This window comes from Gopherus evgoodei, chromosome 4 (genome assembly GCF_007399415.2).
Source record: "Gopherus evgoodei ecotype Sinaloan lineage chromosome 4, rGopEvg1_v1.p, whole genome shotgun sequence".
In the NCBI taxonomy this organism is placed as follows: domain Eukaryota; kingdom Metazoa; phylum Chordata; order Testudines; family Testudinidae; genus Gopherus; species Gopherus evgoodei.
Genome location: NC_044325.1, coordinates 99,946,739 through 99,971,403, shown reverse-complemented (window position 1 = coordinate 99,971,403; position 24,665 = coordinate 99,946,739). Strand labels below are relative to the sequence as shown.

At 44.1% G+C, this 24,665-nt stretch overlaps 1 protein-coding gene across 1 annotated transcript; it reads left to right on the top strand.

Annotated features, from left to right (window-relative positions):
- Positions 1-5,029: 5,029 nt before the first annotated feature.
- Positions 5,030-24,305, top strand: LOC115651172 (alpha-1,3-mannosyl-glycoprotein 4-beta-N-acetylglucosaminyltransferase C-like). Its single transcript, XM_030562129.1, has 4 exons — positions 5,030-5,108; positions 16,715-16,890; positions 20,341-20,488; positions 23,161-24,305. The coding sequence occupies exons 1-4, from the start codon at positions 5,030-5,032 to the stop codon at positions 24,303-24,305; spliced, it is 1,548 nt and encodes a 515-aa protein (XP_030417989.1).
- Positions 24,306-24,665: the final 360 nt, after the last annotated feature.

Sequence of the window (24,665 nt, the reverse complement as noted above, 5' to 3'; positions counted from 1 at the left end):
AGATAATTCAGTCCCCCCCACTCTCTCTTGAGACTGTCCACAGAGGCGCCAAACACTGCTGATTGTAGTGGCAGGTTTTTCAAGGTGACCACCTTTAGGCAGTCTAGCCTCATGACTAGGGCATTGCACTAGGGCCAAAGGTGCTGTAACAATTTGTATAGTGGACGTGCTGAGAGACATTGAACCAAACCACAAACCTTGCATGTAATAGAAACCACCTCAAGCCAGGAAGTGCGGCAGCACCCCCAGCACCTCTAGTTCCAGCACATATGACGAGGACTCAGGAGCCTGGATTCTAGTCCTGGCTGTGCCAGTGGCTTGCTGGGTGGCCTTAGGCAGTCATTTGACCACCACATGTCTGGGTTTCCCTATTTGAAAAATAAAAGTGAGCTATCGGCCAGATGAGAGCAGTTTAAATGGGGAAGTTTAGCAGCCTGGATAAGGGAAGCTAGTTTGAGTCTAGGGGTGCAATAATTATGGAGACTTGCTTGTGCTCTTTATTGATGGCAATTTGTTTGCCTAGTTTTGTTCATTTTTCGCGCATGCTCAGATGGCACGAAGCTGCACATCTAACTGTCACTGAATAACAAGTAATAAATAGTAATAGAAAGTTCCATTTTTAAAAAGAAATGCCATCAATAATTTAAAAGGTCATATTCAAACTGTTTCATATTTGAGCTAGTGATTATGTGGATCTGGCAGGATAATTTCTGAATTATGTGGTGTGTTTCTAAGAGCAAGTGTACCCAAGTATATTTCACACATTTCTATGGTGCTAGGATGACATCTAGTGGAATTTGAAGGTGAATTGACAGGCAGCCAAGACCTGTGTTCAGAGGTCTCTATGCTGCCTTTGCTATCACTGATAGCCTGCCTCAGATCTGGGCATAAGCTTTAGCTGGGGAACCATAGAAACTTGATCTTATGGCTTAGTTGATAAGTAAAGTGGATGCTGCCCCCAAGACCTTATTTTCCCCTTTACAAGGGTTAGAATGGGACTTCATTCCATAAAGTATCTGATCCCTGGCCAACCCCAAGTCTTGCAAAGGGAAAATGAAGAGTTGTCCCACCTCTAGCGATCTCCCCCTGTGGCAGAAGGAGTTGGTACCTGCCTACTATTGGGGATGGAGAGAACCATTGCTGCTCTGCCAGTGCTCAGCTGATCAGAAACATTTGTCAAAGTGTCCTTAATGGAAAAATGCGATTTTCATCTAAATTGAAATATTTCCAAAAAAGTACATATTTTGTTTAAAATTACTGCAGGAAAAATATTCTAAACAAAAATAATTTAATGTCAGAAAATGTTTTCTTTGGAAATTGTTGAAATTTTGTTTTGAATTTTATTTGATGTTTTTCAATTTTTATATTTCTACATTTTACAAAATGTCAAACTGTTTCATTACAGCACTGTCACAGGGTGATTGGGCCTTGAAGGGGAAATGGGTCCAGTCCTACCTGTGCCACTTAGCTCATCTCCTGAGGTAGAGAAAACAAGCAAAGGCTCATGACAGGCAGGTTAAGACAGAAGCCTGTGGAGAGCCAAAAGAGAGATTCCGGGTAGGAAGCCCTGGGAGCTGGTTCTTGGTAGAGACTCAAAGGAGCCAGAGAGACTCTGAGAGGAGAACAGAACATAGAGCAAGGATCTCAAACTCAAATGACCAAAAGGGCCACATGCGGTCTAATGCATTGGCCCAAGGGCCACATCACTAACACCCCCACCCTCACTGCCCCCGGCCCTGCCCCCACTCCACTCCTTCCATGAGGCCCTGCCCCTTCCCACCCCTTCCATGCCCCTTTCCACCCCTTCCCCAAAGTCCCCACCCAACACTGCCCCTTCTCTGTCACCAGGGGGTGCAGGAGGGGTGTGGGGTGTGGCAGGGGCCTCAGGGCAGGGAGTGTAGGAGGGGTGTGGGGTGCAGCAGGGGGCTCAGGGCAGGGAGTTGGGGTGCAGGAGGGATGTGGGGTGTGGCAGGGGGCTCAGGGCAGGGAGTGCAGGAGAGGTGTGGGGTGCAGCAGGGGACTCAGGGCAGGGAGTTGGGGTGCAGGAGGGATGTGGGGTGTGGCAGAGGGCTCAGGGCAGGGAGTGCAGGAGGCATGTGGGGTACGGCAGGGCGTTCAGGGCAGGGAATTGGGGTGCAGGAGGGATGTGGGGTGCAGCAGGGGGCTCAGGGCAGGGAGTTGGGTGCAGGAGGGATGTGGGGTGTGGCAGACAGCTCAGGGCAGGGAGTGCAGGAGGGGTGTGGGGTGCAGCAGGGGGTTCAGGGCAGGGAGTTGGGGTGCAGGAGGTGTGTGGGGTTCGAGCTCCTGCCCGGTGCCACTTACCTAGAGTGGCTCCAGGGTGGCAGCAGTGTGCGTCAGGGCCAGGGCAGCTCCTGGCCCTGCACCGCTCTGCTCCAGGAAGCAGCCAGACCCACGGTCCCTGCCACTGCTGCTCCTCCAGGTTCCCTGTTCCTGGCCAATGGGAGCTGCGGGGGGTGGTACCTTGAAGTGAGGCAGTGCAGGAACCCTCTGCCTCCTCCCCCCTCCCCTCTGGCCCCAAAGAGACCTGCTGCCAGCCGCTTAAGGGAGTGGCTCGGGGCTCGCGGCACCATGGGGGGCAATCCCGTGGGACGGATTCGGCCCACAGGCCGTAGTTTGCCCACCCTTGGCCTGGATGTGGGCAGAGGGGCGGGGGCGTGAGGAGCTTGGTGGGCCACACAGAAGAGCCCCGCGGGCCACATGTTTGAGACCCCTGGCCTAGAGGGTGGGCTGAAGAGTGGTTGAAGGGGGAAGACAGAGGGGCTGTGTGGACACCTTGAGACTGGGAGTGGAACATTTTGTGTGTGTTTGTATTGGACTTGGAGACCCTAGAAGAGTTGGACTTCATTTCTTTAAATGACTTAGCCAGAGAGCCAAGTGACAGCAGCAGGTCATGGCAGCAACCAAACCATGCTGGAAGATCAGAAGATCCAGCTGCAGTGAGGGTAAACTGAGGAAGCAGCTCTGAGTGGTTGTCCCTATGTGTAGTGCACTTCAGGTTCCCTATTAGTGTCTGTGTCATTTGTTCATTTGTTCACATGCCCACACTCTCCTCACGCTCTGCAGTGAGAGAATAAAAGGACACTGCTGGACTGTTGCCATTATAGTTCCTTCTTACCGCCTGTGGTCTAGGAAGGAGTTTCAGTGTTCGTGCTGATTTCTTCAGCTTATCTATGCAAACAGTGTAGTAGGAAGAGGGCTTGAAACATAAGCTCATGTATCAAAGGCCTGGTATGAGGCCTGAGGCCTGGGCTAAAGTAGTCAAAACCTTGCTGATAAGAAGCAAAGTTCAGTTGTGAGCAAAAGGCAGACCCTGCTCACAGAATTTGGCAAGCATAGGGCTGATATTGCAAAAACACATATTCCTAAGAGATGCAAGGCACAAAGGACTCATGCAAGCACATTCCAGAAAGGTGGTACCAGAACACCCTGGTTAATACATTCCCCAAAGATAACAGGAACATGTGGACCCATCTTAAGGATAATGGCACCCTAATACATCAGAAGGCGGCACCCTGATACGTCAAGGGTGACATGTAACTTGTTGTATTGTTGTATAAAGATGTATCTCTGAGGGAATGGCTTTGTCCAGCCAGCAGTGGAAAGTCCTGCCACTGACTGAGCTGCATCCATTGTCACGGGCATACATAGACTCATAGACTCATAGGTCAGAAGGGACCAATATGATCATCTAGTCTGACCTCCTGCACAAGGCAGGCCACAGAACCCTACCCATCAACTTTTATAACAACCCCTAACCCAGGACTGAGTTATTGAAATCCTCAAAACTGGTTTGAAGACCTCAAACTGCAGAGAATCCACCAGCAAGCGAGCCATGCCCCACGCTGCAGAGGAAGGTGAAAAACCTCCAGGGCCCCTGCCAATCCGCCCTGGAGGAAAATTCCTTCCCGACCCCAAATATGGTGATCAGCTAAACCCTGTGGGCAAGACTCACCCGCCAGCACCCAAGAAGGTGCTAGTGTAACTGTAAACATTGGTCCAGGAGCTAGGACCATGTTTTGCTGACAATAAACCTAACCAAGCACCTTTGTCCGTAACGGATTTTGTGGTCATTGAGTGGTTTGCTCAAGATCTGCTGTGTCAGCTATCTGCGCAGAGGTGGGACAACACACTCATGCAGCCGAACATCTGACAAATATTTTTAAACGGCTTTATATTTTCTAGCTAGTTTCACTGTTAGGAGATAGTATAAAGTTTTGGGTCCATGTTTTTGGACCCACCCCCCCCCACCCCCTTGGCGTGAGAAGCCCTTTCTGTACACACCCCAGAAAGCCTCAGCCTTCCAACAGTTGTGATGAGTATGCCAAGGACCCCGGCTTCTGTGATTTATGGTAAGCTGTGATACTTGCCATAAATTCCTCCAGTGATGGGTCACATACTTCCATGACACATCTGCCTGTACTGCCTGGGGTGGGGGGAGTGCATGTCACATCTGGGTGCGGTGTAGCTTGTTCCCAAGTAGGACAAATCAGTCCAGGGAGTTTCAGCTCCAAAAGTTCCTCATGGAGGTAACCTTAAAGACAGGAACAACGTCTAACTGGGGAGATTCTCCCGTACATCAGCCTGAAATAGGTAGAAGTGGTCCCTCTTTTTCAGTCCTGAGCACTCTGTGACGTTCTGACATTGTGGGAACACCCTACACCCCCATGTTTATCTTTATAATATGATTGTGTGGTATCTAATGCAAAGTTTGTCATGTCAGGTGTCTTCAGAAGGCTCATGATGTACTTAGCATTGTTGTTATAGTAATTGTTGTTGTAGTAATGTTATAAGTTGTAATTTCATGTGTATAGTTATAAGGCTGAAAATGTGTCCTCATGGCTTTAAGCAAGCCCAGGATAAAACTCCCCAGGAGCAGAGGGGCAGTTCACACCCCATCAAGGCATATTTGGGACAAATCCAGCCCAGCCTCAAAGTAACAAAGGACACTGGCCTATGCTGGACATCTTGCATAGTTTGGGCCTGAGAAGAGCAGCACTTCCGATTAATGATGGCATCCTCAAATCTGCCAGGATTCTTTGGCAGATATCCACCAGGATCCCACCAGGATGCAAATGAGCTAAAAAGAGGTATTCCATACCTGTGAAAGGGTCAGAGTGTCTGGTCTCTCACCTGCCTCCCAGCTTGTTGGAAGCATTAGTGGCCACTGAGCATAGCAGACAGAGAAAGGCAAGGTCTACACCTCCTAAGAAAGAAGCACCTGTTTTTAAGAACTGGGGCTTTACGTTAAATATCAAATATCATGAGATTCCCGGTAAAATCATGAGAGTTAGCAACAGTGAGATTCTCTCCGTTCACCCTGGTTTAGGCATCAGTCCTTCTCTTGAAAGTCCAGCTAAGTAGATAAACCCTGAAACATGCCCCGATGGTCAGCAAACTCAGTCTTTATTGGATCAGTGAGGGAAGACGTTCAGACACACACACCCAGCACTGAGAATGCCCATTTCAAGCAAAAAGCATCATCCCAAAGAGATCATAAATGAAACATAAAATACAGCTGAAGTGTTAGTACAGTAACTGAAATGACATGTTCGCTATTTATCATCAGTAATAGCAGTGTATATTTTTAAAAGAAAAACAATTGTATTTAATTGTTTGACTAATTGTATTTCCAGAAGGCCCGGGAAGATGCATGTGCAGGGCCATGGTGAGTTAGTTTTTCTGTTTTTGCAGATTTTCATTTCTGGTTATCTCTACTGCCATTTCTGGATGATGGATGGATGGATACATAGATACAGAAACTCTTGAGCTGTGTAAAAATTATACAAAAAGTAATTTCCTGGTTCTGAATACACAATGCACACTGAGTCCTCCTAGTGAAAAGGGAGAAAAATCTTCCTTCCATGAAAGAAACTATCATCTCTTTGCATGAATAGTTTGTTTTGCCTGAGGAAATACAATCTTACCGTTGGTAAAATCCAAAGACTATTTCCTGAACACAACCTTTATCTCTTTATTTGCTGGACTTACCAGCATTGAAAATTGGCTTAACAACCGCATACCTCATTCCTTTGCGGGTCCTCTCTTATATATGCTTCAACCGCTGACACTACTCTTGGGCTAAAGATATAAGACACCTTTTCAGTACCTCCCCATTGGGAAAGCATTTATTAGTAAAACATGACATGAAAAATTGTACAAACTACTTTTTCACCTTTCAAGATGGTCCCTCTGAATAAGGTTGAAGCAAGGACTAGCCACAAGGAGAAATTTATCCCTGGATTCCAAGCTGAATTTGGCCTTTGGTTTGCAACCAAATACCAGGGAGATCAAACTAGGCCTTTTTGAGTCTGGCAATCTAACCTAAATATCACAGACGAGTCTTTGGTGGATTTGGTTATCTCACCACAGTTACAGTACGCTGTAACACCATCCCAGAAGATGTCATGCTGTGGAAGTCCACCCTGAGTGTGCAGCTAGCAGGAGAGAGCTGGGGAAATAACTAGTAGTGACTGGTGACATCTGAAAGCAAGTTATCAAAGCAAACAGTTTAACACAATTTTACCGTTTTCTCCAGCTCTCGTCCCTTCGTTTTCTGTGTTGTCTCTGACAAATGTGTGCAGACCACTAAAAATTGGAGAAGAACTTCCTACTCTACAGTGGCCATTTCTGGAAATGGTGAACCAAGAGGATTTCTGAGCATCCAGAGCCCCATTTCTGGTCTGTTTGGAAAAAAAAAACCCTGTTGCTATCCCATATGGCCAGTCCTCTCTAGCCACCTTTGCTCCTTCACTGAATTACAGGATTTACTGAACTGGGCTGAGTGAGTTTTTGAAATTTTCAGATATAGCACCTTTCAGCTTCAAATATGTGTATGCATATAATACGCATGTGTGACCGGACTCCGAGGGGAGCCAACTGAGGTCACTCAATTAGGGTGAACTGCAAAGAATGGGGCAGACAATCCCCAAAGCTTTGGCGGATATTTCAATACTTAGATTTACTAAGCCAAAACAGATTTACCAAAGCCAAAACAGCTTTTATAATACCACTGGTTACTCAGATGCCAGCAAAACAGTTCCCTTAAACTAACCCAGGCTTAGGCATCCACCCAGACACCCAAGTCAAATATGATGAGGATTACTGAAAATCTTATTCATTGTATAAAAAAGTTCTACCAATCCCAAATGATCGGACACATTACCTCCCAGGTTAATGAATATTCCAGATCTTACCCAAATACATGCCTTCAGCCTATTCTTATTAACTAAACTAAAATTTATTAAAAAAGAAAAGAGAGAGAATATTGGTTAAAATATCAGTGTACATACAGACATGAGTACAATTCTTGAAATTCAGATTCAGATTCATAGCAAAGATGGTGAGCTTTGTAAATGCAAAGAGTTCTTTCAGAATTAGTTCATAGGTTATAGTCCAATGTTTATATTCAGGGTGATTCCCCAGTGCCCCTGAGGCCAATGGGATGCTGCGGGGGTGGTGCCTGGGGGCAGAAGCGTGCGCAGGCCCCCCCAGCCCACCCCACCTTGGAGCCCCAGGTAAGCACCACACCCCCAATCCCCTCCCAGAGCCTGCACCCTCACCCTGTTCCCACATATCCCTTCCTGCCCCCATACTCCTTCCCAGAGCCTGCACCCACACCCCCTAGACCCCAAATTCCCTCCCAAATCCTGCACCCTCCTCCCCATACCTGCCCCCAGGCCCAAAACTCCCTCCCAGAGCCTGCACCCCAGACTCCCTTCCCCACCCAAACTCCCTCCCAGAGCCCAATCTCTCACCCCTTCTGCATCCAAACTCCCTCCCAGAGCCTGTACCCCTATCCCCTACCCCAGACCTCCTCCCCCACCCAAACTCCATCCCAGAACCTTAGGCAAGTGGGAGGGGGGAGTTTTTTTGGGGGGAGCGGTTCTGGGTGGTATGAGTGACATTGGCCCACTGGGAGGATTTGAGGACTGATACTAGCCCTAAGGTAAATTGAGTTTGAGACCTCTTCTTTAAAGAAACATATAGACAATGACATTATTTCACCAAGATTATCCAAATGTTAATATTCCCTTTTGATCTCTGAATCAATAGCTATAGTGACAGACAGGAACTGTTTATTTACATAGCTAATATTTAACAAGATGTGAGTACACACATACAATTAGTATCATCTCTAATTTCTAACAATATAGGTTTGCATTTTAAAGTTCTAGCCTATCTACCATGGAATGGCCCAAATTACCATTTGCATACTTTTCTAACCTGACTTTAAAGGTTGGCTCTGGGTCATTTAGCCTGCAAGCTGCTTAACCCTTTCTGGCCATGTCTCACACTTTGTGTAAGATTCGTTGCAATTATATAACAGGGGTAGGAACAATGATTTGCCTGGTCATACTCTGATCAGATAATGTCACAGCATGTATGTATGCACATGCATGTATGTTATATATATGTGCAGATATGGTCCAAAACAGAAATTAATCTTCTTAGATCTCCCAAACTCTTAGTCCTATAGACATGGCCCTATATAGATAGATAGATAGATAGATATACATACATATAGATATGGCCAAAAACTTGGGAGGCCCAAGAAGCTTAATTGCTCCTTTAGCCCACATTTGCAAATCTTTGGCTTGTGGTCCAAAGCAGCTATTAGAATTGTTGGTCTTTCCATTCCTACCAAAAGGTGAAGTCTTCATGGGAAAATACATTAAATACTCTAAGTATTTATTTCACTGGGCTGAAAAACAATTATTGCCTCCAGTTTGTAGCTCGACTACCATCTCCTTCTCCTTCTACCATTATATCTAGACAATACCAAATAATTAGTATTTCAAAATATTAAGTGAAGTTTTGACTAGATTACAAGCTGTTATGGTTCTTGTAGCGGAAAGAATCAGTCTGGCTCCTTAATACTCTGATGATTTCTCTGAAATTCAAATAATATTACAATCAACTAAGAAGGTAGCTTTAGCAATGCTACTGCGCACAGGCAAATGATAATGCCATGGAGATAATAGAATCCTGATCTGTCAGTATTAAGAGATTGGTTTGGGGGAAAAATAAATTCTTTTCAAGAGCTGATTTATCATCCCCATTGTAGCATATGCTTAACTTTAAGTGCATGAGTATATCCATTCCTCTTTAAAGTTAAGTATGTGATTGAGTGCTTTGCTGAACTGAGATTTGGATGGTGATCTGGCAATGGTTTGGGGTAGCAGAGAATTTTTTCTAAAGAGGAGTGCTGTACTTTTAAAATAACAGTTTATTGTTTATTTTCCTCTTACTTTTTCCTTTTTTTTTTCTCTTTCTAAATCGTTCTTTTCTTTTCCTTTTTTTCCTTTTTGCAATACTTTCATTTTCAAGGAATTCCTTTTGGTCTGCATGTAATTTTTCCTTATGTTTTTATTTAATTTAGCCCAATTTTTGTGTCATCTGCAAACTTTATCAGAGATGATTGGGTGTTTTCTTCTAGGTGATTGCTAAAAATGTTAAATAGCCCTAGGGCAGCAATCTCTTTTTATTTCCCCCCACCCCTGCTGAAGAACTTCCTCACTTCCCCTCATTTGATGTTATAAATTTCTCTTTCCCTCTCTTTAAAACTCAGGCACCCAGCACATCCCTCTGCCCGTGCTGCTTCCCACAGTCCCAATTGGCCTGGAGGGGTGAACCGCGGCCAGTGGGAGCCGCGATTAGCTGAACCTGTGGACTCAGGGCTGGTGCAAGGATGTTTCGTGCCCTAGGCGAAACTGCCGCCTTGCACCCCCCACCGCTCTGAGGCGCCCCCCCCCCTGGCAGCAGCTCCCCTCCTCTGCTCTGAGGCACCCCCCTTGCGGCAGCTCCCTGCCCCCCACCCTCTGCCCTGAGGCCCCCCCCCCGCCCCAGCTCACCCCTGCTCTGAGCACAAGCACCCCAAGCACGCCGTGGCTGCTTCACTTCTTCTGCCTCCCAGGCTTGCAGCGCCAATCAGCTTAGGCACTGCAAGCCTGGGAGGCGGGAGAAGTGAAGCAGCCATGGCATGCTCGGGGAAGAGGCGGGGCAGGGGTGAGCTGGGGCAGGGAGTTCCCCTGCGTGCTGCCCATCCCCCCTTACTTGCTGCAGACGGCTCTCCCCACGCTCCCCTGCCCCAGCTCCCTCTGCCTAAATGCCGGCGGTGACCGGGGTGTCCAAAGATCCGCCGCCGTCAAAGAAAATGCTGCCCCCCAAATCCCAGTGCCCTAGGCAACCGCCTAGGTCGCCTAAATGGTTGCACCGGCCCTGTGTGAACGCAGCAGGTAAACAAATCGGCCCAGCCTGCCAAGGGCTTTCCCTGAACAAGCAGTGGCCCGACTTTGAGAAGCACTGGTCTAGGTAATACTTAGTCCTGCCTTGAGTGCAGGGTACTGGACTAGAGGACCTATTGAGGTCCCTTCTAGTCCCATGATTCTATGATTCTATCATCACATTGGGACTGTGCCTGTGTGTCTGTACAGCACATAGCACAAGTGAACCACCAACTTGACTTGGCCCTCAGGGCACTATTGCAATACAATTATTACTACAATAACTTCATCAGAACCCAAAGCTTGGTCTTCTAATTCATAAACTGTGGACAATATGGACAAAACAAAACCGAAGAATCATTTATATCCACCTAGTATTGCTCAGTCTTCTCTGCCCCAAAATATTGCAACTTCAACCCTTAACTTTTAAAAATCACCCCTCAAAAATGTATATCTAATCTCTGCAAAAGCCATTCCTCTGCAACATCTCGAAGCATAAAAAATATGTTTAACATAAAATACTTCTGCATGCCATATACTTCATATACTGTGAAGAGTATATGACAAAGTTCTTGTTTTGATCCACCATTAGTATTAATTAACATTGGAAAGACAGGGCGGTGATACACCATTTCTGTAATAAAAGAAAGAAAGTAAAATAGTGGAATTAAATATTAATTTTTAATTAAACACTGTGATGTGATGAAACCTCTAGGAATACACCCAACTAAAATTGGCAACCGTAGGTCTGCTTGAAACACCTTAAGTGGGCCTGACTTTGAAAGGCTGGGTGCTCAGCATTCTATGAAAAAAGGTCTCTTTGAGGTGTCTTAAGTTGGCTACTCTAGTCTCTAATGTGCCACAAGTACGCCTCATTCTTTTTCCAAAAGCACTAGTCTCTTCTGAAAATTTGAGCCTACATTTTGATCCTCTAAACCTTCCTTTAAACCTGACAAGGAGCTGAGAAATGAAAAAACAGAGGAAAATTCAGTTTTTATATATTACTAGGGATAAAGAAGGTACAAAGTGGTTGGACTTGGTAGCAAGGAAAACTAAAGTGTGGCAGAGACTGCAGAAAGCAAAGGGAAAAGCAGCTAAGAAGCTAGATGAAATTAAAGTTTGGGATATCTGAGTAAAAATCATACTAATAATCCAGTTTTAGAGACAGCTGCAAGGGGAGTTAGTTATTCCTGCAATTGAGGGTGTGCCTGTGCTTCCAAGAGCTGTAGAAAGCAAACAGTGAGAGCTTGGCAAATCTTTATACTTTTAGCTTGCTGAAATATTTCCAGAGATTTTTTACCAGCTTTTATGATTCAGCCTCTTCCCCTAACGTAGGCAAATTGAGTGGACCTTGGAAGTGTAGGACCCACAAACATACAAACAAAATCATAGGTCCTAATCCTGAAATCATTTTGTTGTAGGCCCTTGTCTCTCTGCACAAAGCATATTATAGGATTGGGGCCATAACAGTATCTATTAATTCCAAATGGCATTTACCCTTTCACCAGCTAGTTTACTCCACACAATGCAGCAAGAATTCTGTCAAGTTGAGTGTGTGTTTAGAAAACACGATGCAAAGCTAAGAGATTTCAAAAGACAAAGATTAAGAGATAAAGTTATAGGGAAAATATTACAGAAAATAAGAAGAGAGACAAGCACAAACAAAAAGGGGAGAGTCTAGAGAGAGAGAGGGGAAATGGTCTCCAGATGGAGGATGGTGGGGATGCCAAAAGTCATGAAGACTTTTTGATTTTAATCCCAATTTCCCAAACACTGGATGTTGTTTATAAGACAAAATTGTTTGTATGTTACTGCCTAACTCCCAAAGCCCTGGAACAAGCTGGGGAAGCCACAGCAGGGTTCCTTTTTAAGCATTAAATCAACATGTTTCATCTGTCTAAATCCTGGGTAGACACAGGCAGTGATGTCAAATTACAGAGTCTGTACTCAGCAGGAGCTGTGTGGTAAATTTGTGCATTTAGAATCATAGTTTTGGTTTATTAGCTGTCACCCTCTGGAAATGCTTTGGAGACACTTCAGTCAAAACCCAGAAACCATGAAGTTTCCACCCGTCCCCCTCCCATTATATTTCTGATGTAGAAGATCTGAAAACCCAGCATAAAACCTTATTGCTGACACTGATGAGCAGAAGCGTCTCATATGGGTCCTTGAAAGCACAGATGATCATAGGGTTGTTTTTGTTGTTGTTGTTGTTGTTATAAAGAAGAGCTTCTAACCCTTTTCTCTATGCTGAAAATAGAAAGTATTGTGAATTGAGTGCTAGGGCTGAAATGAATAAGCAGCTGCAGCAGGAGACTTGTGAATGGGTGAGCAGGGAGCATTCTTCACACCCAAGTACATAATATGCTATTAATGTAAAACAAGCTGGCTAACGGTGAAGGATGGCCCAAACAATCACCTTGCTAACTTTCTTCAAACTCCTCAGGTCAGCCTTGCACTGAGTGTTGGGATCATGGTGCAAGGGACTCAGTTATGTTGGGGAAGGTTGGCCCACCAAAAAATCCTAAAGCCAGCTCTTGGTAGTATGTTCAGCCATGTCTGATGCTAGGGCTGAGCTGGCTACTGTACATTCAGGCCTCCATCAAGTAAAGCACTGAAGCATGTGGTTAAATCCCATTGATTCTCACGTCCTTATGTGTTTTGCTGGGTCAGAGCTTCATAGGTGAATGGCTCCTAGCCCTTACACAAATGGGCAGAGGGGTAGGAAAGCGTGAGGATAACCCCAGTTTGTAATCCCAGCATGCTGTGTTTACACTGTGTACCTTGGGTAAATCACAGCCTATCTCAGTGTCCCTATTTCTAAAATGGAAATAACTTTGCTATCTCACAGGGGTGCTGGAAGGATTAATTAATTAATGGTTGCACAGTCCATTGGCAATGTAAAGCCCTAATTAGGTGTGATTGTAAAGCTTTTGTAATTAGGAATGTTTGGTTAACAGGTGTGATAGTAGTGTGTTTTTCTGAGACAGTGCGAGCTAATGGCATGAAACAGAGGGCATAATATATTGGCACAGCAAACAGGTTTACAAGCTACATATTCTGTGGTGTAATGATGCCTGGGAGTCACTGGATGTTACTGTGACTTCTGTGTATCGAGAGATCTGCCATATAAAGAAACGCTTCCAAAAGCCAGCTGTTAGGGCAGTCAAGCCTGGTGTATGTGTGTCCCTCCTCTTCAGTATGGTGCTGTGCTGTAATGGTTAATGGCAGGGGCACAGGACTACTGTGAAGCTTAACAGTTTGGGGTCATTCAACATTTCTTTTGTTTTGCTTTGGTTTGCATTGGTCCTTGCCCCTGATGTTCCACTCTCCTTTTCAGGTTTGAACCAATCTGCAAACTCAGCCCAAACCATTAATATCTTGCCACTATTCTCCTCTCCAGTGAGAAAACATCCACCAGTCCAACAAAGTCGGAGGCTGGAATCCCCTTTCCACAAGCAATGTCACTGAAAGTGACAGACTCTCCATCGTGGGGTAGCTGCCCAGAGGCTGTTAGCACCATATTGTTAATGCAACCAGTAGACTTCCCCCTACCCCTGGGTTCTGGCTCGTTCCCTGCATCCTGGGTTCCCTATTGAAGGAGAAGGTAGGAGAGTAGGGGTCTGACAACTCTGAGTGGAAAAGGAAGGTGCATTGAGAAGACCAGGTCTTTAGCAGGTTGGATATCTTTCAGGGGAAGGAGAAATCTTTTCCCATGAAAACCTGAAGTGTCTGTCAGCAGATGAGACTCAGGAGGATTCTCTGCAGCTTGAGGTCCTCAAACCACAATCTGAGGACTTCAATAACTCAGACATAGGTTAGGGGTTTGTTACAGGAGTGGTTGGGTGAGATTCTGTGGCCTGCATTGTGCAGGCGGTCAGATTAGATGATCATAATGGTCCCTTCTGATCTTAAAGTCTATGAGTCTATGAGCAAGTCTTGGGAGGAAACTGAGAAAGAGAGGGACAGAGGCAGAGCCCTAACAGAGGAGGCTAGCAGGGTGTGTGTCAGGGATCCATGTCCAGGCTCAGGGGTGGCAGGTTCCGTGGCAGTTGGAGGCAGCCAGTCTGGGGCAGAGACGTTGGGAGCCTCCATGCCATGGAGCCTTGAAGGAAGCTGCTTCAGGAAAATGGACTGCACCTAACCACTGCCCTGTGCCTTCCTAGTCCTGTTGCTCTGGCTGCCTGAGTCACCTCTAGAGCGTCCTGCTGGAGCTGGAACCTGGACAGCCCAGTAAGCGCCTGCTGATGCTGTTTCCCCATATGGGCCGTCAAACCTACAGCTGGGACGAGGGAGTGACTGAAGCTGCTTGCGCCTCAACCCTGCCTTGGAGGTGGTGCAGGGGGCCATTGTTCCTCAGGAGGCACAATGCCCCCCAGAGCAGCTCCCAGCGTGTGGGGAGAGAGTGCACAGACTGCTACAGCTCCTCAGGCAGTGCCCTTGCAGCTGGCTAGCGGCACTAGCCCCAAGGGCTAGTAAAGCCCAGGGACTGTACTCATGGCTGCTGCCTGTTCAGGTGGAAAAGCCGCCCCCCTGGCCCACGTTAGCTTTTTTAACAAGAGGATTAACTTCACAGCCAGCTAAGTGTGTGTTAGTCTGGGCATTCTGTCCTGAGGGACTAAGTGACAAAAGCACCCCAGTGCCAATCCAGTGTGTTAGGCAGAGGCTGATAAAACACTAGAGCAACATGTTGCCAGCTACAGGGAATCCTATTTGTTGTGACTTTGACCCAGAGTTAAATGTGGCCTAACACTCATCAGGGCACTGACTGTAACTTGCCCCTGGTAGTTCCCATTCAGGAGACTATGTGCTCCCAGTGGATTTCTGACCTCTCCCCGTACAGTGCAAACAGGACATAAGGCTGGGATTTTTCAGAGGAGATTGAAATATGGGGAGGTGGGGTGAAGCATAAAAATGTTAAATTTTTCCAAGGAAATTTTTTTAATTTTACAGCAAAGAGTCAAGAACTGAAATAATGGTCAGGCCATGCCATTATGGTACCTCATGGAATATTGGATTCCTCATGCTCTTATTCACCTCTATAAGTTGGGCTACCTGGTTGGATTACATTTCCCATGATGTGCCATGGTCTCGCCTCATACTGAAGGCAGTCAATTGATTCATAGGAGTTCCAGCTGTGGTGCATTATGAGAGCTATGGTTTGACTGAGAAGTCCAGCCCATAGAAAAGGATGGGGAAATGAGGAAACTGAACTTCAAAACCCATGAGGTCTGGTGGCAGATCATTTCTGATGAACTATTTCAGTTTTTGGATGTTTGTTTTTGTGATGAAAAATAAAGATTTTTCACAACAAGTAGACACTTTTCAGTCAAAGTTTTGTTTTGTCAAATCTCCAATTTTCTACTGAAAAACAGTTTTGATAGAATTTTTTCAATCAGACCAACTCCTTTTCCAGTATTGCCAATCCCAAGCACTGAAAAATCATACACATCATTCCCCAAGGCCAGGGCTATTACAGTAGAGAAAAAGATTGGCTGTAAGAACTGCTGTGGAAAGGTTCAGTAGTGTTCTCAGACAGTGCTGTCTGTTAAATGGAAGGAGTTATCTCTCTGCATTACATTTCCCTCTCATATGTCCCTGGAATCTATTGGTGCACAGACTAATTGTATTCTTATGAAGCAGTGGTTCTCAACCCAGGGTACATGTACCTCTGGGGGTACACAGAGGTCTTCCAGGGGGTACAACAACTCATCTAGATATTTGCCTAGTTTTACAACAGGCTACATAAAAAGCAATGTAAGTACAATATTTATATTCCAGATTACTTATTTTATAATTATATGGTAAACATGAGAAAATAAGCAAATTTTCAGTAATATTGTTCCATGACAGTATTTTTGTATTTTTATGTCTGATTTTGTAAGCAAGTAGTTTTTAAATGAGGTGAAACTTGGGGGTACAGAAGACCAATCAGACTCCTAAAAGGGGTACAGTAGTCTGGAAAGGTTGAGAGCCACTGTTATAAAGGATCTTCCACAGAGCCCCAGTGGGAGGAACAATAATCTACAGCTCTTCCCCTTCCATGCCCCAATGCGAGTGAACTGACAGATCTAAGTTCTTCTGAGCTCAGAATCAGATAGGACTATCCACACTTATGTGCAAAGGTACAAATTCAGCCCTGGTGATTCAATGGAGTGGCACCTGCTAACACCAGATTTGAATATGCCCCATTGACTTCTGTGGAATTGCAGTCACATATGTGAGAGCAGGACTGGATCCTTAACTTATTGTCAACATCTAGCTGTGTTAAAGGTAATAGCTTTGTGTAGAAAGAGGAAAAAATAGGAATTTCATATGTTTCTGCTTTCTAGAACAGAATGTATCCAGCGTGATCAAATATATGTTGGGTACTAAAATATATATAGTGAATAATATTATGCAGTACATACTAGCCCACTGTGTTCTAGATTTTGGTTTCTTACCTACCTGATACATTGTTTGTTTAAAAGGAGGAAAAGTGACAATGAAAACCCGGAACTTACCAAAGACACTAGCCTGGTATTGGAGAACCTTGCCGAGGTTATTTTTTCTCTTATTTCTTTTCATCATATTGTTCGCCATGATGTGGAGCCAGAACAAAGAAGAGTGTTTAAAAATGGGAAAGCCTGGATTAACGACATTTCATGTAGGTAGCAAAAGAGATGAGGCACAAATTCATTTCAAATAAGGTTATTTCTTATTGGTGGAATATATACAATGAGTTGATAAAATCTCCCAAAAGAGGAGCCTCTGAACAGAAATTTCAGAAAAAAAATTGCATATAAATCTAGCTAATGAAAAATTCTGAATCTTTGACAAGACACTGAAGTGTAAGTTTTTCAATGATGCAAACATTTTTCAGCAGTTAAAAAAATATGCAGATCTTTAATGGCAGTAGTGGCTTGCAATACTCATGCTCAAAAAGACCCTTTCCACTATAGGGAAGAGAGCTTTGGCAGTGTTTACCAAATAGATTCCTATCCCTGAAATTTGTAATAACAGAACTCAGGCTGACTTTTGTCACCATTATTCCTTGAATTAAAAAAAAAAAAGAAAAAAGACTGAGGTTTGTTTAGGCTGATCAGATTTGCAAAACTGTGGTTTATATATTTTGGCTCCTCAGCCACTCCAGTCCTGATGTTTTTCAGTGTTTTGGGAGCTGATCTGTGCATGAGAGTGTGTGTTTGTGTCTGTGGAAGAGTGGGGAATAGAGGAAAAATTAGGTTACTTACCAGTAATGAGGATTAATTAGCTAATGTTTGCAAAGCTCTTTGAAGATGAAAAGCACTATATGTGTGCTAAATACTATTAAGTAATTGAAGTTCTTTGATTGACTGCTAGTTGATGGGATAAGAGCAGTCCTGCCACCCCCCCCTTGTCTTGCTTGTGTTTCACTATTAATCTTACCTTGTTTCTGTTTGACTGTGCAGTGCGCACTGCCAACAGACACTATCAGAGTGCCCACTCTAATCTGTCACAGAATCAGAGGTGCTACTAGGGCCATGGGTATGTTAAAGAGGGGTTTGCATTCAGGTCCACAGTCCAAATATGAAACTTTCTAAGTCAAAATTGTGCCCAAAAATCCGGTTTGTACACACTATAAAAGAGTTCCCTGAGGCTTCTTGCCCAGATGGTGAGAGAACCTGACCACACCCAGTTATTTATACTGTATATCTTCAGTCAGTCAGGCGCCAGCTCCTTACAATTTTCAAGGGGCCCTGGCCATTTGCTGGTCTTCTTAAGTCTTTCTGGTTTACCCCGGGAGTTTGCTGCATTCTCCATAGGGTTGAGATGAAGGGCTCTCAGCTGGAAGTTCCTTCTGTGGCTCCAGAAGACCCTCCAGCAGTCTCCTGCTCCTTTTCCCCAGCTGACTGCAGTTTCCTCTCTTTTAAAGGCTCCTTCCTAAGCATACACGACTGACAGGGCTAGGGAGGTGTGGGGATAGCCCTGTCCCCAGGACCTGTCTGGGACCCTCCTTTTCAATGTGCGGTCTATATACCCTGTCGCACACACTTGTAGACCAGGGTGAAATAGTGCACTGTATTATGGCTGATACAGTGACACTGTTCAGCGAGAAAATGTTCAAAGTTGCAGTGGCTGCCAAGGAGGGAAAAAAGCAAACATGGTACTGGTCTTCAAATACAGAAAGACGAGCAAAACTGGCAACTCTTAGCTAGTAAGTTTAACGTCAAACACTAGTGAAATAACAGAACTAGTATCAAGAACCAAAGCTCACAAAACACCTAGAGGAGAATGGAATCATGAGGAATAAATGTGAAGTTATAAAAAAGAAATCTTGTCAGACAAACCCACATTTATTTCAACAGAATTGTAAAATTTGTGGGTGATGGGAATGAGATAGATATAATCCATTTGGAGTTTATTAAAGCATTGAACATAGCTACTCTCATAATCTTATTCATTAATTCAAATTGACTTGGATATAAACACTATCACATGGGATGGAAAATCACAGAAGTTCTGTAAACAAAGGCTAATGATAGGAAGCAAAGTATTGGAGTGAGGGAGAGCGTTTAACGGAGGGCTGCTAGGATAGATCATGCTCTGTCTTATTTAACATCTTTGTTAATTATCTGAAAGAGGGAATAAACAGAAAATTGTTAAACTTCCTAGATATACTAAATTCAGCAGTGTTGCTACAGGGTGAGAAATAATACAAAGAGTGTTAAAGGGCTTGGTAAAAGAAAAAAATATACTGTTGTGGTGTTGACAACCTTGCTAGATTTTACCTAAAATAAATATAGTTACTCAGCATCTGCATAATTCCCATGTATTTCCCTGTATCCACAAAATAGGAAATAATATAAATACAGAGGTGAGCTACCTATAAATTTTTATTTGGCTATCTGAGTCCATTGGCGAGTTTTATGTAGTGCCTCAAAATGAGAGGCATCTTGGAGAAGTGAGTTAATGTACTTGAGGGAAAAATAATCCAAAACACAGATGTTCAATGGGGAGAAACCTGAAAAGCGGTAATGCACAGCCCTAGGGGGTGATTGTAGACAGCAAATTGGATATGAGATTACAGTATATAAAGCAGCAAAAACTGTAAATGAAAATTTGGTCTACATGTGCAGAGTAGTCTTCTCTAGTAGTTACAGCAGAGGTCTCCTGGGTTCTATTCCCAGTTCTGTCACTGCTCTCTACACACTCTAGCACAGGGGTTCTCAACCTTTTTCTTCTAGAGCCCCCCCCATGCTATAAAAACTCCACAGCCCAGCTGAGCACCATAACTGTTTTTTTCATATAAAAGCCAGGGCCAGCATTAGGGAGTAGCAAGCAGGGCAATTTCCTGGGACCCCATGCCACAGGGGTCCCCACAAAGCTATGTTGCTCAGGATTCAGCTTCATCACTGGGTGGCAGAGCTCAGGGCCTCAGGCTTCAGCCCCATGTGGTGGGGCTTCGGCTTTCTGCCCTGAGCCTCAAGCGAGTCAAATGCTGGTCCTGCTTAGCGGACCCCCCCCGAAACCGGCTTGGGGCCCCCTAGGAGGCCCTGGACCCCAAGTTGAGAACCACTGCTCTAGCACAGGTCATGTAACTTCTCTGGACCCTCAGTTTACTTATAGGTAAAACAGCTCTAATAAATAGCTACATCACAGGGGAGTTTGTGAGGCTTAATTAGCTAATATTTATTAATTAGACTGAAATTCTGGGATGCTTGTTGTTCTCTTAAGTTAAGAATTCTGCTAGGGATTTTTGAGAAGTTGCATTAAATTTAAAGAAGAAAACAAACCTCTCATCATAGAGAGCATAAAGCTTTTACTAATGCGTATTATTCACTCTCTATAAATACCTGTGAGGAGGAGGATTCTAACAGCACTTTTCCGTGCCCTGGTTCCCATTGCCACTGACTCACATTATATATTGGTCTCCTGTGACACTGTACCTTGCTATAATACAAAAATACATAAATAGCAATAATAATGTCCTTCACATATTGGAGCATTGGCAGATTGAGAGGTATAAAACAGACCAACATAACTTCCAAATGTATAGGAACAGAACGGTTTATATTGTATGCTGTAGCTTGCATCAGTCTCACATATTAGAAAGTAACAGTGTTTTCTTTTTAAGGCCACAGCTGGAGAGCAGGAGACAGCTGGCTTGGACGCTGCTGTTTGTGAGATGCCACCAAATCAAAATTTTACTGTAAAAGAATATGTGATAGACTCTTTACCGATTCCATATGAATATCTCTTAGGCTCTCATCCTACTAGAAAAAGTGAGTGTTGCTTGCAAGACGGACTCTGATCAGCCCAGTCCCTTGCTGTTGTATTCAGAACAAAAGTATTAACATGTGGTGCAGGCAAATTATCAAAATAACAAATGACCTTAAAAAGTAAGACACCTGAGAGGTGAAATCACCCAGTTTTCTCTGAAACATCACGAGCCACAAAAGAGGGAGAATTCTATCTCTGTTTCATTCCAAAGAAACTCTGCCCACCAAATCTCTCCAGCTGTATAGCAACATTATAATACTGGCCCCAGTTCAAGATTCTTAACCACATGCTTAATTTTAAAGATGTGAGTAATCTCACTTATTTCAATGAGACTACTCACAGTCTTAAAGTTAGGAATGTGCTTAGTATCTTACTGAATCAGGTCCACTATGACATCAGACCAATGAGACATTGGTTTATCATCCCTGAGGAAAAACACAATGTAAGTTCTGGAGCTTCCCCTATAAATCAGAGCAGAATTTGGCCTATTCTTCCTAGCAGCTTCTGAAATTAATCCTTTCATGGGTGTCACATACACCATGTCTGTTTCTTGCCTCTTTTTCACCTAAAACTACCAGTAAACAATGTGCATATGGATACCCAGTACCACTGGATGTAGGTGCACCTTGGAACAATCAAGAATAAGGTGCTGATTTGGCAAGCAGCTCCACATGGCAGGGACTCCTCGGAGGGGATGGTTGGAGCACTCCCTGGACTGAGGCTTTTGTGGAGAGGTCAGTGTAGGTGTTCATGAACCAGGAGATCAGGCTAGTTGGGGGCTGGGGCAAGGGCCAGTTTTTCTGCCTCTTGGAGGTGGCAGCGTCATTTGGACCCTGACCAGGTTTGGCCCTAGTGCCCCTGGAGATGTGGGCCAAATTTAAGTGAGTGGCATTGCAGCCTGGCACATGGAGTCACAGCACTGCTCAGGTTTGGTGTCCTACCCAGCTGGGCCTCTTCTCAACACTCCTACCAGATGGCCATGGTGTAAGAGAAGGAGCGCTTCTGGGAGGGGTCAGGTTTCTCACATCACTTTTTATGGTTCAGATCATCCTTGACTTGTTCTGCCTCCTTGTTGGTATCATGAGCCATCAGAGCCACAGTGTCCCCTTTGGAGTACTGGTAGCTGGTTATGAAGCTCACCCTTCTTCCCAGGGGGAAAAGAACCAGCTTTCCTGCTCACTTGGCTGCCCAATCACCCAGTGCCTCAGAGGCAGTTCCCTGTTTATATTGATTCAGACCAAACTTGTGTCCAGAGCCAACGGAGACTCCAGGCCTCTTTCTCTTTGGAGCTGGTAAATATCTTCTCTTAGTCCTGCCTGTTTTTCAAAAGGCAGCAAGACACCTCTGGCTCAGGTATCCAATGTACTAATGTACTGGCTCTTTTCTGATTTGTGTGGTGTCCAGCGAGTTCTGCTTTTGGCAGGAACCCTCTCCCCCTATAGCTGGGGAGCCAGCTGGACATGGTCGAGTTCATTTGTAGGTCACATTTCATGAAGACACCCAATATGTAGCCTAATTAGCGAATGTTTCCCAGAACAAAAGAAGAGAGTACGGGTATTAGATTTTTAAAAGCATCAAATTGGTATGCATATGTAAACTAAATACACCTCTACCTCGATATAATGCTGTCCTCGGGAGCCAAAAAACCTTATCACATTATAGGTGAAACTGCATTATATCGAACTTGCTTTGAGCCACCAGAGTCCACAGCGCCCCTCCCCCCTTCCCCGAGCACTGCTTTACTGCATTATATCCGAATTTGTGTTATATTAGGGTGCGTTATATCGGGGTAGAGGTGTATTCTAGATATATTAATACTGAACATAGTTCACATTAGATTTTTTTTAAAGTCTTGGCTGATCTTTCCCTGTTGGTTTAGAATAATTGTCTTATCTGAAGATTTTGTAAAGTCCTTGTGGCAGATCTGTGAAAGGTAGATAAGTTGTTATTCCTGATGTCCAGTACAGTGAAAAAAACAATGCCAAATGCTATGGTGACCTGGGGTTCTGAAGGCTACTTTTTTGTCAACAGTAAAAGGAAGAAACCAAATCTCATTGCAGACCTGCCATGTTATTTGTACTTGGCTGGACTAGGCATTCATTTTAATACCAGGGAACTGAGTTCAAACTTGTAAGCATATGCGCTGAGCTACAAACTTCCACTCCCAGACTAGGCACTGAATCTGGGGTCCTACATTGAAATCAATCGGTGTAAGAGGGAAATGATTGTGATACAGGGCACTTTCTCTCTGATTCTCAGATGTCTGTCTATCTATCTGTCTCTCTCTCTATAGATATACACATTTACATTTATGATCACTAGAGTCTTAGCACAATACTCAGCTCACTGATTACGTATTATGTAGTTACACAAATAATTAATAAACGGAGATGTTCTCATATTTACAGACTGTATATCACATGCTCTAGCTAGTTTAAGGAAGGTGCGTGTTTGGGGGAAGGGGGGCAATTTCCATGGTACACAGGATGCCAAAATTCTTTAATTTGGCCCTGCAGGTTTTACTGAGCAATTGGAACTACTATGGGAAAACACAGGACCAAACCAGCGAAACTATAATTTCACATGACTCTGCCTCTAGTTCACCAGAGCAGGAACAGTGCATAGAAGGAAAAAAAGAGCTCATATAAATTATTTCTGTTTTTACCTTTTGTAGGATATTTGTCGATTGGGATTTCCTCCATTCACCGGAAGAATAAATACTATCTAATGAGAACAATTGAGTCCGTTTTTAGTCAGTCTAGCCCAGAGGAGTTAAAAGAGATAGTCTTAGTTGTCTATCTAGCAAACAATGATTCTACTCTAAATAAGCAAACAGCCAAGGAGATTAGAGATGGATTTAGTTCACATATTGATGAAGGAAACCTTCTTGTTATATGCAGCTCTCTAGCCAGTTACCCTTCTTTACAAGGTCTGCAAAGGAACTTCTGGGATAAAGATCAAAGTGTCCAGCACAGATCAAAACAGAACGTGGACTATGCTTTTTTAGTTAATTTTTGTGCCAGCTTCTCACATTATTATCTGATGTTGGAAGATGACGTGGTTTGTGCCAACGGTTTCCTTTCCATAATACAACAATTCATACGTGAACGGATGGAACCCTGGACGACAGTAGCCTTTTCCACATTGGGCTACATAGGGAAACTCTATCACAATGAAGATCTTCCCAAACTGGCACGATTCCTGTTGCTGTTCTATGACGTGATGCCTTGTGACTGGCTCTTAGAACTTTTCCACCAATCCAAAGCACAGAAAGAAATCATTACCTTCAGACCTTCTCTTTTTCAGCACATTGGCAGAATCTCATCTTTTCACACTATGGAAACTATATTCAAAGATCCAGAGTTCCAAGAAGATTTTGGGGATTTTGGAGACTTCCCTGCTGTCTCCTGTTACACAGACATATCAGTGTTTGATGACTATGTGCCTGAGGAAGTTTGTCCACCTGGCAAAGGTGTCTTTTGGGGAAGAAATGTAACATCAGGGAGCTCCTTTACCATTGTTTTTGAAACACCTGTCATTCTCCAGAAGCTTCAGATTTATACGGGATCAGCTGAATACAAACGGGACATTCTGTATTCTGGTTACGTGGAACTGGGCACAGTGAAAATAAAGTTAAATGTTAGTGCAACATGCAGGATTTTCAGAAGAGTGGGAGATTTTCGCAATGGACAATTTGAATTGGACAACTTTGGTCAAGTTATGGGGGAGCAGATTCACTGCCTTCGAATACAGGTAACAGACACACAAAAGGAATGGCTGCTAATAAGGAAAATAAATATTTGGGTTAAAAAGGGTTGATGGGTTAAAACTCAGGTTCTGTTTTGCCACTTATGTTTAAAAATGGGAAGGAAATCCATATTACACATCACCTTGTACTACTCACTATGTAACAAAAGCAACTTTGTCATTGTTTAATGAAAAACAAAGCCAGACTTGGGAGGCATTTCTAGTTGAAATAAACAAAATAAAACTCTTATAGAATGCATTAATCTTTTTCTCTCACAATGCACTTGTGTCTATGAAAGGTCATTGGTAATAGAACGTGTATGCCCACTCTTTAAATAAGATTTATCACCTATGTGGTGGTCATGAACCACCACATAGGTGGTAGGAGAGCTTCTCCAGCCAACATAGCGGTCACTGTTCGTGGGGCTGGAG